Source organism: Oncorhynchus mykiss, chromosome 5 (genome assembly GCF_013265735.2).
Source record: "Oncorhynchus mykiss isolate Arlee chromosome 5, USDA_OmykA_1.1, whole genome shotgun sequence".
NCBI lineage: Eukaryota > Metazoa > Chordata > Actinopteri > Salmoniformes > Salmonidae > Oncorhynchus > Oncorhynchus mykiss.
The window spans coordinates 89,714,098-89,726,945 of record NC_048569.1 but is presented as its reverse complement, the minus strand read 5'-3'; the positions used below and the strand labels follow the sequence as shown (position 1 = coordinate 89,726,945).

The window sequence follows — 12,848 nt, the reverse complement described above, 5'->3', positions numbered from 1 at the left end:
AACACGTCGCTGGCCTTCTGCTCAATACGTCGCTGGCCTTCTGCTCAACACGTCGCTGGCCTTCACGTCGCTGGCCTTCTGCTCAACACGTCGTTGGCCTTCTGCTCAACACGTCGCTGGCCTTCTGCTCAGCACGTCGCTGGCCTTCTGCTCAGCACGTCGCTGGCCTTCTGCTCAGCACGTCGCTGGCCTTCTGCTCAGCGCGTCCCTGCCTTCTGCTCAACACGTCGCTGGCCTTCTGCTCAACACGTCGCTGGCCTTCTGCTCAACACGTCGCTGGCCTTCACGTCGCTGGCCTTCTGCTCAGCGCGTCGCTGGCCTTCTGCTCAGCGCGTCGCTGGCCTTCTGCTCAGCGCGTCGCTGGCCTTCTGCTCAGCGCGTCGCTGGCCTTCTGCTCAACGCGTCGCTGGCCTTCTGCTCAACGCGTCGCTGGCCTTCTGCTCAACGCGTCGCTGGCCTTCTGCTCAACGCGTCGCTGGCCTTCTGCTCAGCGCGTCGCTGGCCTTCTGCTCAGCGCGTCGCTGCCTTCTGCTCAGCACGTCGCTGGCCTTCTGCTCAACGCGTCGCTGGCCTTCTGCTCAGCGCGTCGCTGCCTTCTGCTCAGCGCGTCGCTGGCCTTCTGCTCAACACGTCGCTGGCCTTCTGCTCAACACGTCGCTGGCCTTCTGCTCAACACGTCGCTGGCCTTCTGCTCAACACGTCGCTGGCCTTCTGCTCAACACGTCGCTGGCCTTCACGTCGCTGGCCTTCTGCTCAACACGTCGCTGGCCTTCTGCTCAGCACTTCGCTGGCCTTCTGCTCAGCACGTCGCTGGCCTTCTGCTCAGCACGTCGCTGGCCTTCTTCTCAGCACGTCGCTGGCCTTCTGCTCAGCACGTCGCTGGCCTTCTGCTCAGCACGTCGCTGGCCTTCTGCTCAACACGTCGCTGGCCTTCACATCGCTGGCCTTCTGCTCAACGCGTCGCTGGGCTTCTGCTCAACGCGTCGCTGGCCTTCTGCTCAACGCGTCGCTGGCCTTCTGCTCAACGCGTCGCTGGCCTTCTGCTCAACGCGTCGCTGGCCTTCTGCTCAACGCGTCGCTGGCCTTCTGCTCAACGCGTCGCTGGCCTTCTGCTCAGCACGTCGCTGGCCTTCACATCGCTGGCCTTCTGCTCAACGCGTCGCTGGCCTTCTGCTCAGCGCGTCGCTGGCCTTCTGCTCAGCGCGTCGCTGGCCTTCTGCTCAGCACGTCGCTGGCCTTCTGCTCAGCACAGCGCTGGCCTTCTGCTCAGCACGTCGCTGGCCTTCTGCTCAGCACGTCGCTGGCCTTCTGCTCAGCACGTCGCTGGCCTTCTGCTCAGCACGTCGCTGGCCTTCTGCTCAGCACGTTGCTGGCCTTCTGCTCAGCACGTCACTGGCCTTCTGCTCAGCACGTCACTGGCCTTCACATCACTGGCCTTCTGCTCAACACGTCACTAGCCTTCTGCTCAACACGTCACTGGCCTTCACATCACTGGCCTTCTGCTCAACACATCACTAGCCTTCTGCTCAACACGTCACTGGCCTTCACATCACTGGCCTTCTGCTCAACACGTCACTGGCCTTCTGCTCAACACATCACTAGCCTTCTGCTCAACACGTCACTGGCCTTCTGCTCAACACATCACTGGCCTTCTGCTCAACACGTCACTAGCCTTCTGCTCAACACGTCACTGGCCTTCACGTCGCTAGCCTTCTGCTCAACACGTCACTGGCCTTCTGCGCAACACATCACTGGCCTTCACATCACTGGCCTTCTGCTCAACACATCACTAGCCTTCTGCTCAACACATCACTGGCCTTCTGCTCAACACATCACTGGCCTTCTGCTCAACACATCACTGGCCTTCTGCTCAACACATCACTGGCCTTCTGCTCAACACATCACTGGCCTTCTGCTCAACACATCACTGGCCTTCTGCTCAACACATCACTGGCCTTCTGCTCAACACATCACTGGCCTTCTGCTCAACACATCACTGGCCTTCTGCTCAACACATCACTGGCCTTCTGCTAGGCATGGTAATGTACCACTTTTACTGTACCTCGTAGAAGCTGCTCCTGCTTGCTCAGGAGGCCCTGGTATTTCTTCAAGGCTTTCTCATGTTCCTTCTTCACATTCTGGTTGTCAGGATCCTCTTCATGTGAAAACAGGTAAGGAAGGAGTACTGCTGCTACACTGATCCAATCAACTCACCATAGAGAACTGATATAGTCACATGTTTTATATCAGTCTATTACAACATCCAAAAAATAACAACTATCCATTGTCTTTCCTTCTATACTATGACATTATGATTAAAATGAAGAGATATGCCAACACTGAGGACAGCAGAGACCCTGAGGTGTTGACCCTCTGTGAAGCAGCAAGGTATTGTAACATCTCTCTTGTGACCTTTGACCTTAGCTGAAGGATATAAGCCTTCTTCTTCTTCTGCAGTTCATCCTGCCAGAGGTCGTACCTCTTCAGCTCGTGTTCAGTGATGTTCATACAGAGGGCTCCGATCTTATAGTGGGTCACTAGCCCATGAAACTGGGAGAAACTGGGGATGGGAAGAGGAAAGGTTTACAAGGCTTCCACTTATTCAAAAGTGCACATCGTTCATCATCATGCAACACCTATTTGGACCACAATCGGGAGCTCAGATTGAAATGATCCCATCTCCTGAGAGCTTAGTCCAAAAAGGTTGTGCCAAAATAAAACCTTATAAAGCATTGAGTCCAACAGTATCTCTTATCTCCTACTCATAATCAGCCAGACACAAACCAGATCATTGTAAAACCCCAACAGCATAGCACTGCCATGAAGCGAGATCAAGAATGACTATCAGTTTTCAGAACAGCTTAGATCCGCTCACAATTCAAATCGCTCTTGACAAGTAGTTTATATATCATCCTTTCAAGGGTAATTTTAATGTTTCCTGAAACCCCTGGTTGGAAAGTAAGGTTTTGGTCTATGTTGTCATAGTTGTGTGACTTCTGTCAGAACAAGAGAGAGAGAGAGAGAGGGAAGAAAGAGAGGGAAGAAAGAGAGGGAAGAAAGAGAGGGAATTGTGTACCTGGAGAAGCAGAAGAAGACGTAGATAATGGTAGTTGCCATGTCAACGCTCTGTTTCCAGTCCTCCCTCAGGACTCTGGCCAGAGCTCCCAAGGCAGTTTCTGACGAGGAGCAGACACACAGTCAGGTCAGGGGGGAGGGTGGAAATATTGGGGGGGGTGGCAAGGCGAGAGGGAAGTGATCGAGGAAGTGGGGAAGGGATTATTTGAAGGAAATGGACAGACTGTTAGGATTGGGAAGGGAAGTATGGAGTAGGGGTGATGGAAAGAGTCAATTAGAGATGACAGTCAGGTTGGGGTTGGAGGTTAAGGTAAGGAACCTGGGTGAATGTAAGGGGTTCCAGGCTCACATGGCTTTGAGCTATGGGTGACCTTCATTGTAAAGACACATATCACGTTGTTCCATTTCCCCTGGTCCTCTCCTCTTTCCTCACTGACCCCAGGTCTCACAGTTCTACCATTATCAACATCTGACCACTTGATGCGTTATGACAAAGTGAACCCGTGATGCATATTGACAGTTACAAATGAAGCCATGCATCTTCTGACAGTTGTAATGGATGATGGCCTTGTGCTGTTGTGAGAGAAAACAGCTCTGTCATCAGGGAAGGGAATAGGAAGGGCTTGGCTGTGTTTTTCTTATGAATGGGATGGGCTGCTGGCTGAGAGAATGGATTATATCAACCAATAACACTAGAGTTTGGCTAGCATCTGGCCTGTATAGCTTTCATACACCCAGCAGAGCAGAGTAGGGATGGGTGCAAGTACTCGAGTATAACCAGTAATTGGAACAACAAATAGCATACCGCAAACGTTTTGCCTTCAGCCTGGTTTCACGCTTATATGAGAGTATTCGAGTACTCAAAATTACTTTCATGAAAATACTCGAACACAGACATTCTCTAAAATGCCCAGTCCATAGAGCAGATGATTACTCTGGGGCATACCAATGTGACAGATGAGGAAGGAACTCAAGGAAGGAGCGTACCATTCTGCAGGAGCTCTTCCAGGTTGTCAGGGTTGCGGGCGAGGTGGAGAATGAGGGTGGCTCCCCTGACCTTCTCTGGGATGTCTTCATACAGCAGCTCCACATAGTCATCTATGCAGTTGATGTTGGCCTCCTCATCCAGCTGACAACAACCCAGATACAGTATGGGTGAGGAATGAGGAGGATTAATAACACAGAAATAATGCAATGAATCATGGTATCAAATACACAGAAATGGACACACACTGTCACACACACACACACTGTCACACACACACACAGATATTTGACGCTCTCCTTACCTCCATCCCCTCAAATGGTGTGAGGTCTCTGGGCGAATGTTTCTCTTGTTTGTCTGTGAGGTGCAGGACAGCACAGCAAAGACACTAGTCAGCATGATGAACATGTATTTGCATAATGAGTCATTCAGCCTGCAACTGCAGCCTGTCAGGACCAGGCATTACCATGATGTAACCATTACCTGGCTTCTTACGGTTCTGCAGGTAGAACAGCAGTTGTTCCACCTCTGGAAGTTTAGATGGATGAATGAGCCTGCATTCCTCCACCACCCTGCGAGCCAGGGTGGTGATGTCTGTGTTGGCGTTTAAGCTTTTAAGGCGGATGCTGTGAATAGAAAATACATATTTTGAGCAATTTTCTTAGAAACAAAAAAAAGCTATTTCCAATAACTTTTCAATGACTTCATCTTTTGTTAAGGCAAAATCAAATGTTTACAAGCCCTTAACCACAGTGCAGTTCAAGACAGAGTTGAGAAAACATTTACCAAATAAACTAAAGTAAAAAAATACAGATCAAGCACAAAAAAAATCAAGCTAAAGCATCATGTAACAGGGTAGGAAATTACCACTATTTTGGTCAGTGTTTCCCCTGGGACTCTACTTTGTGGTGAACATGGTATGTATAAAAGAACCCATTGGACCTGTTCAGTAGTGATGGGCATTCGAGTATTTTCTGTGAACCGGCTCATTTAGCTCCATTTTATAAAAGAGCAGGCTCCCAAACGGTTCTTCGTTCAAAATGCTTAAAAATCTAGAACCATGAAACAATTGCTCATCTTCAATGTAAAGACCAAAATGTAGGCTATCATTATGCCTGATCGTGAAATGCGATTTCAAATACATTTTCACCTGGCCAATTTATTAGATAATCTGCCAAAAAAAGTACGTTTTATTATTCCGCACTGATTTTTTTGTTTTAGCGTGGACAAGATTTGACGCGCTCTAGCCACTATTTATTGTTTATGCATTGAGGATTTAATTAATTTGTAATTTATCTACAGAAAAACTAAAAAAGCAGTAGTAGCAGTATGCAAATCAGGGAGCCAAATGAACGGCTCTTTCGCCGATGTAATTCGGTTCCCGACGTTCACCAAAAAGATCCGTTCGTTTGCGAACGACCCATTACTACTTACTGTTCAGGTGAGAGTGACTGGAAAAACAACAACTTCAACGCTAATCTAATTTTCGTAGGTAATTCGCTAACGTTACATTAGACCCATGCTTAGCTACATTTTCTGACACTCCTTGCGTTCTCCAACCATCGGGTCCCCCATTTCGCCGAGGATAGTCGCCTCCACCTCATACTGAACAACGAGGGCTTTCTCTGTCGGGTGGACATCCACACTCCCCCGTTTTACTTTCCTATGGATGGAGAGAAATGGCCAGGCAAATGATAATGATGATGAAGATCTGGATGATAAACCTGTTTTGATTTACAACATTCAATTCCAACCACCAAATCGTTAGACACTACTAGACAGTAAGCTTGAATACCTCAAAACACACTGCCATCAGACACACACAAGTGCAACACCTATCGCGCCTTTACACAAAAAACATTAAGACATGGCTAAAGACCAATCAGACTTGTGAACATAATCCCTAGCTGTTTATTGCCGCTTTCCGTGTCTGTAGCTTGTCCTGTGTTGCTCTGTTGGTGCTCATTGTTTGTATGTATTGTTATTGTAATTTTTTTAATAACCTGCTCATGGACTGCGGTTGAAAATTAGCCGGCTGGCTAAAACCGGCACTTTTACTTAAACGTTGATTAATGTGAACTGTCCCTGTAAAGAATGCTCTCAAAATACACCAAGTATGTATTTAAAAAATAATAATAATAATTTCAAAATACATTATGAGCCACGACGTCACATATCAGTCACAGCTGATTGTCAAAACATCAGCATCTGTTTTCTAGCCACAGCTGGCTAGCTAACGTTACCTTTTCAAGTACCGTGCATCTTCTGCCTGCAGTTTGTCCATTTCGGAAATTATGGAAAACTCACATTTAATTTTCTTTCACTGTAAATGTAAACAAAACGTCTGTATTGTCAAACGGTTACCTAGCCAAAATTGAGAACTCTCATCGTTTATAATCTTGCTGTTGCTAGGGTGACACTCCCTTCCCAGCATGCAAAGCGGCAAATGCATAGAACGTTGAAATGTCGGCCAGAGAGCACCCTATCGCCATCTGTAGGTCTGGAGGAGAACTGTGTACAATGGGTTTAGCAGATCTGTTGTCCAGTGTTCAGAAGTGTTGTCCCAGGGACCTAATGCAGGAACAACATGACATCAATCATGCGGTCTCTGTTATGACATAGTCAGATTCTTCAATTTCACTCTTTTGTTGGACTTGATTTAGTGCTTTCCTATCAGGAACCATTTTAATTGTTGAAATTATACGTTTGAGTAATTTAGCAGATGCTCTTATCTAGAGCGACTTACATAAGCTATTATGTTTAAGTGCTTTGCTCAAGGGCACAGATTTTTCACCTAGTCGGTTCGGTTACTGGCCCAACACTCTTAACCACTAGGCTACCTGCCACCCTTCCAATCGGAGACCATCTTTCTTGGAACCAGCAAGTGATCCATTTTCAAACCTTTTCTATTCTGCCTTGAGACTGTTCAAATCAAATGTATTTATATAGCCCTTCTTACATCAGCTGATATCTCAAAGTGCTGTACAGAAACCCAGCCTAAAACCCCAAACAGCAAGCAATGCAAGTGTAGAAGCACGGTTGTGATTGATTGGTAGGCTGTTTTAGACTGTCTTTTTATAGTGCTGTAGCAAACATGATGGATGTCCCAATAGAAGAGTCTGGTATCTAAGGTCACAGGGTCAGGTGACATTGACTATGGACCTTACAGGTCAGGGTGTAAATATGTGAACTTTCCCTTGAGTTCACTGGCTAAACATTATTTAGGCCTAACAGCTCAGTACTAGGGACAATTCATTTAAAGTAAACTAAAATATATTAAAATGTCTTAATTTATTTATATACATTTCCTTATGTGACTATTGCACTGAAATGGATGCCTCCAACCCTGTTTAAGATACACTGTATAACAATTCAACAGTCTGAAAGTAGTCCACAGATAATCAATAATGATTGCACATAGTGTATGAAGGGTACAGAAAATATGTGAGATATAGTTGAGATACACTGCAAGCCCTATATCACCTCAACAGTCTGAATTGGCATACAGTCTGTAGTCAACAGGTCATTAATATTGACAGCACATGTCTTTAAGGGACAGAAAGTTGTATTACCCAATTGGCACTTTTCACTCAAAAGTGAATTTGCTTGTCAGAGCAACATTTTAAGCTAGCCTTCCAAAGTGACGGGTGATATCATCACTCTAAAATTAGAATGCGTCTCATGGCGGGCACATAACTGTTTTCTGGTTGTAATAGAATGTGCTGGGCATTGCGCTACACTAGATATTTTACTGTGAAGTAATCCATGTTTTGAAGTGTTTGAGTGAAAGGAGGGGCTATAGTTTCCCAATGTGCTGTAATAAGGTTATGTGCTGGGCAACACGAGCTTACTGTAAAATCTATGTAGTAGAGTATTTAAGGAGGAGTCTTTGATACTGTTGATCATGCAGGCATTCTCATAGGATTTGCCATGGAGTCATTCCAAGTCATTTGGGCCACCATCTCAGTGTTCTGAAATCGTTTCTGTAGTTAGAAACAAGAAAGATTGGCATTCCTGAAACATTATTTTGTTGAAATTTAATTTGATCTCAGAGATATTAAGCTAATTGATTGCACCCAAATTGGCCATTTTAATTAATCGGATTCAAATAATATTCAATAAATATAGTAGACTACCCAACATCCAATTTGGACGAAACTATAAATTCATAGGATTTATTATAGAATTCAGATAATATTCAATAAATTTAGTTCCACATTATACCCCAACAACCAATATACAGTATCAGTTCTTTATGTAATATGAAGCTGTGGCTTGGAGTATTGCTTCTCCATACTATGTAATGTATTCCCGGTGAATCTGGTGATGTTTTTTTTCTCCCCTGTCCAGAGAAATTAGTAATCGAAGTCATTATCTACCATGAAGTCTTGTGGAAGTATCAGGTTTTGACTAATATATGTCGCTGTTCCTGCTATACCGTCACACTTTTTAAAAATCCATTTAGCTGGTATCTTGTGTTTTATTAAATAGATCACAACATTTCCTTTGCAACTTTGGGTAGAAACCCAATAGATTTAGCTCATGATCATCCTCACAATTCAAGCCAGTCCTCCGTGAAAGCAAGTTTGTCCTTCCTTTACTCTTAATCTGTGTGCATGAAACAGCCCCCTTGTGTGTGTGTGGTTTATTCCCTTCAAAAATGGTCAGGATTACTGACTGATAGACCATTCTTGTTGAAGAAACAAACCATCAGAGTGACGGGAAGCCTAGTGGTCAGAGTGTTGGGCCAGATCGAATCCCCGAGCTGACAACGTCAAAATCTGTCGTTCTGCCACTGAACAAGGCCACCATTGTAAATCCGAATTTGTTCTTTAACTGACTTGCCTAGTCAAATAAAAATAGGCTACGTCAGTTTCGATGTTATGTTCTTCAATGGTAAACGTCCCAAACATTTACTGTTTTGCAGTGGTAATGGTACTACTGTAGGTCCTAGCCCATTTCTCCATCAAAGTTTTGCGTCTTCATGTGAGAAAGCTACCACTTATTGGACTATTCAAATCAAACCAAATCAAATGTTATTGGTCACATACACATGGTTAGCAGATGTTAATGTGAGTGTAGTAAAATGCTTGTGCTTCTAGTTCCGACCATGCAGTAAAATCTAATAAGTAATCTAACAAATCTAACAAAAAACAACTACCTTACACACAAATGTAAAGGGAAGAATGAGAATCTATACATATAAATATATGGATGAGCGATGGCCGAACGGCATAGACAAGATGCAGTAGATGGTGTAGAATACAGTATATATACACATGAGATGAATAATGTAGGATATGTAAACATTATTATAGTGGCATCATTTAAAGTGACACGTGATACCTTTATTAAGTCAGTTTATTTAAGTGGCCAGAGATTTGAGTCTGTATATTCGCAGCAGCCTGTCTGTGATAGTGAGGGCTGTTTAACAGTCTGATAGTCTTGAGATAGAAGCTGATTTTCAGCCTCTCAGTCCCAGCTTTGATGCACCTGTACTGACCTCGCCCTCGGATGATAGCGGGGTGAACAGGCAGTAGCTCAGGTGGTTGTTGTCCTTGGTGATCCGGGTGCTGTAGGTGTCCCGGAGGGCAGGTAGTTTGCCCCCGGTGATGCTTTGTGCAGACCTCACTACCCACTGGAGAGCCTTGCGGTTGAGGGCGGAGCAATTGCCGTACCAGGCATACAGCCCGGCAGGATGCTCTCGATTGAGCATCTGTAAAAATTTGTCAGCGTTTTAGATGACAAGCCAAATTTCTTCAGCCTCCTGAGGTTGAAGAGGCGCTGTTGCGCCTTCTTCCCCACGCTGTCTGTGTGGGTGGACCATTTCAGTTTGTTCGTGATGTTTACGCAGAGGAACTTAAAACGTTCCACCTCCTCCACTACTGTCCCGTCGATGTGTATAGGGGGGTGCTCCCTCTGCTGTTTCCTGAAGTCCACGATCACCTCCTTTGTTTTGTTGACGTTGAGTGAGAGGTTATTTTCCAGGCCTACCACTGTAGTGTCGTCTGAAAACTTGATGATTGAGTTGGGTTGAAACATTAGGTTGCTAAGAGGTGGACAAACTGAATCACTTTCATGGAGGACTGGCTTAAATTGTGAGGATGACCACACAATTTATTTGCATAATAAGCCAAATCTATTGGTTTTCTAACCAAAGTTGCAAAGGAAATGTTGTGATCTATTTAATAAACCATCAAAATGGATGTGTGGTGGCTTAGTTGGAACACCGGCATCTAGTGGTCAAACTAGGGTACTTTCACACTACTTTAAGGTAAATAATGCAAGCGAATGGAATTACTAATTTCTCTGAATAGAAAAAAAACATCTCGAGACATTATTACATTGTACGGAAAAACAATACTACAATCAATCAAATCAAATGTATTTATAAAGCCCTTCTTACATCAGCTGATGTCACAAAGTGCTGTACAGAAACCCAGCCAAACTGCAAGCAATGCAGGTGTAGAAGCATGGTGGCAAGGAAAAACTCCCTAGAAAGGCCAGAACCTAGGAAGAAACCTAAAGAGGAACCAGGCTATGAGGGGTGTCCAGTCCTCTTCTGGCTGTGCCGGGTGGAGATTATAACAGAACATGGCCAAGATGTTCAAATGTTCATAGATGACCACCATGGTCGAATAATAATAATCACAGTGGTTGTAGAGGGTGCAACAGGTCAGCACCTCAGGAGTAAATGTCAGTTGGCTCTTCATAGCTGATCATTCAGAGTATCTCTACCGCTCCTGCTGTCTTCTGCACGTCCGGTGAACAGGTCAGGGTTCCATAGCTGCAGGCAGAATAGTTGAAACTGGAGCAGCAGCACAAACAAATGGACTGGGGACAGCAAGGAGTCATCAGGCCAGGTAGTCCTGAGGAATGGTCCTAGGGCTCAGGTCCGAGAGAAAGAAAGAAAGAAAGAAAGAAAGAGAGAGCATACTTAAATTCACTCAGGACACCGGATAAGACAGGAGAAATACTCCAGATATTACAGACTGACCCTAGCCCCCCGACACAAACTATTGCAGCATAAATACTGGAGGCTTAGACAGGAGGGGTCGGGAGACACTGTGGCCCCGTCCGACGATACCCCCGGACAGGGCCAAACAGGCAGGATATAACCCCACCCACTTTGCCAAAGCACAGCCCCCACACCACTAGAGGGATATCTCTAACCAACCATCCTGAGACAAGGCCGAGTAGAGCCCACAAAGATCTCCCCCACGGCACAACCTGGGGGGGAGGGGCGCCAACCCAGACAGGAAGATCATGTCAGTGACTCAACCCATTCAGGTGACGCACCCCTCCTAGGGATGGCATGGAAGAGCACCAGTAAGCCAGTGACTCAGCCCCTGGAATAGGGTTTGAAGCAGAGAATCCCAGTGGAGAGAGGGGAACCGGCCAGGCAGAGACATCAAGGGCGGTTTGTTGCTCCGTTCACCTTCACACTCCTGGGCCAGACTACGCTCAATCATAGGACCTACTGAAGAGATGAGTCTTCAATAAAGACTTAAAGGTTGAGACCGAGTCTGCGTCTCTCACATGGATAGACAGACCATTCCATAAAAATTTAACTCTATAGGAGAAAGCCCTGCCTCCAGCTGTTTGCTGAGAAATTCTAGGAACAATAAGGAAGTCTGCATCTTGTGACCATAGCGTAAGTGTAGGTATGTACGGCAGGACCAAATCAGAGAGATAGGTAGGAGTAAGCCCATGTAATGCTTTGTAGGTTAGCAGTAAAACCTTGAAATCAGCCTTTGCCTTAACAGGAAGCCAGTGTAGAGAGGCTAGCACTGGAGTAATATGATCACATTTTTTGGTTCTAACTTTATCAGGTTAGCCGGAAAGTAGACAGTAGTGATTGCAGTAGTCTAACCTAGAAGTGGCAAAAGCATGGATTAATTTTTCTGCATAATTTTTGGACAGAAAGTTTCTGATTTTTGCAATGTTATATAGATGGAAAAAAGCTGTCCTTGAAACAGTCTTGATATGTTCGTCAAAAGAGAGATCAGGGTCCAGAGTAACGCCGAGATCCTTCACAGTTTTATTTGAGACAACTGTACAACCATCAAGATGAATTGTCAGATTCAATAGAAGATCTCTTTGTTACAAGCCCCAGCTTCATACAGTTGCTTAAACATAGAGAACTGATTGGTTGCTGGGGTGGGACGGGTGTGGGGGGTTCGTGAGTGGGTTTGATTTTTTTCCTCATGTCTTACTCATTGGTAGGAAGAAGTTTGATCCAAATTGGATGTTGGGTAGTCTACTATATTTGTTGAATATTATCTGACTTCTATTAATTGAAATGGCCGATTTGGGTGCAATCAATTAGCTTAATTTCTCAGAGATCTAATTATATTTAAACAAAATAATGTTTCAGGAATGCCAATCTTAACTGTTACTAACTACAGAAACAATTGCAGAACAATCTGAGATGGTCGGTGTTGAAATCCTCTTTCTGGTGCTTCTTGAGGTGTAACGACCCCATGGAGACTTGTGCTGTTTCTGGTCTCCTCCACAGAGCATGGTACATCAACATCCAGGTCGTTAAAGGCTGTGTATGATGACCACACAGTTTGTGTGTGTACAGTACGTGAACACTCACAAGGGCTTCTTTTTGTGATCTGAAATGTTGATTGAGCGTAGTGACATAGTGGCACGTACGCATTGGGGATCTCCCTGGAGACATGTGACCAAAGCAGATTCTTGAACCATAAGCCTGACACATATCTGGAGCAGAAGTGCAGCGACTACTAAAACTGAGAGGCTAGGGCAAAGCTTCAGCGTCTGA

At 45.3% G+C, this 12,848-nt stretch overlaps 1 protein-coding gene across 3 annotated transcripts in view; it reads right to left on the bottom strand.

Moving 5' to 3' along the window:
* kifap3a (kinesin-associated protein 3a) overlaps positions 1–6,508 on the bottom strand; it is a 41,912-nt gene extending 35,404 nt beyond the window's left edge. For 2 of the 3 annotated variants that reach the window (XR_005051888.1, XM_036978727.1), the window contains exons 1-8: positions 6,304–6,508; positions 5,592–5,723; positions 4,544–4,686; positions 4,365–4,417; positions 4,063–4,204; positions 3,077–3,176; positions 2,436–2,560; positions 2,063–2,161 (exon numbers count right to left, since the gene is read on the bottom strand). Coding sequence is in view for 2 of the 3 variants with exons in the window: in XM_036978727.1 (XP_036834622.1) it covers positions 2,063–2,161; positions 2,436–2,560; positions 3,077–3,176; positions 4,063–4,204; positions 4,365–4,417; positions 4,544–4,686; positions 5,592–5,723; positions 6,304–6,344 (835 nt within the window). In the remaining variant the exon portion in view is untranslated. The remainder of the gene's footprint in view (positions 1–2,062; positions 2,162–2,435; positions 2,561–3,076; positions 3,177–4,062; positions 4,205–4,364; positions 4,418–4,543; positions 4,687–5,591; positions 5,724–6,303) is intronic. The other variant, XM_036978729.1, reaches the window with a different exon arrangement.
* Between the last annotated feature and the right edge of the window lie 6,340 nt (positions 6,509–12,848).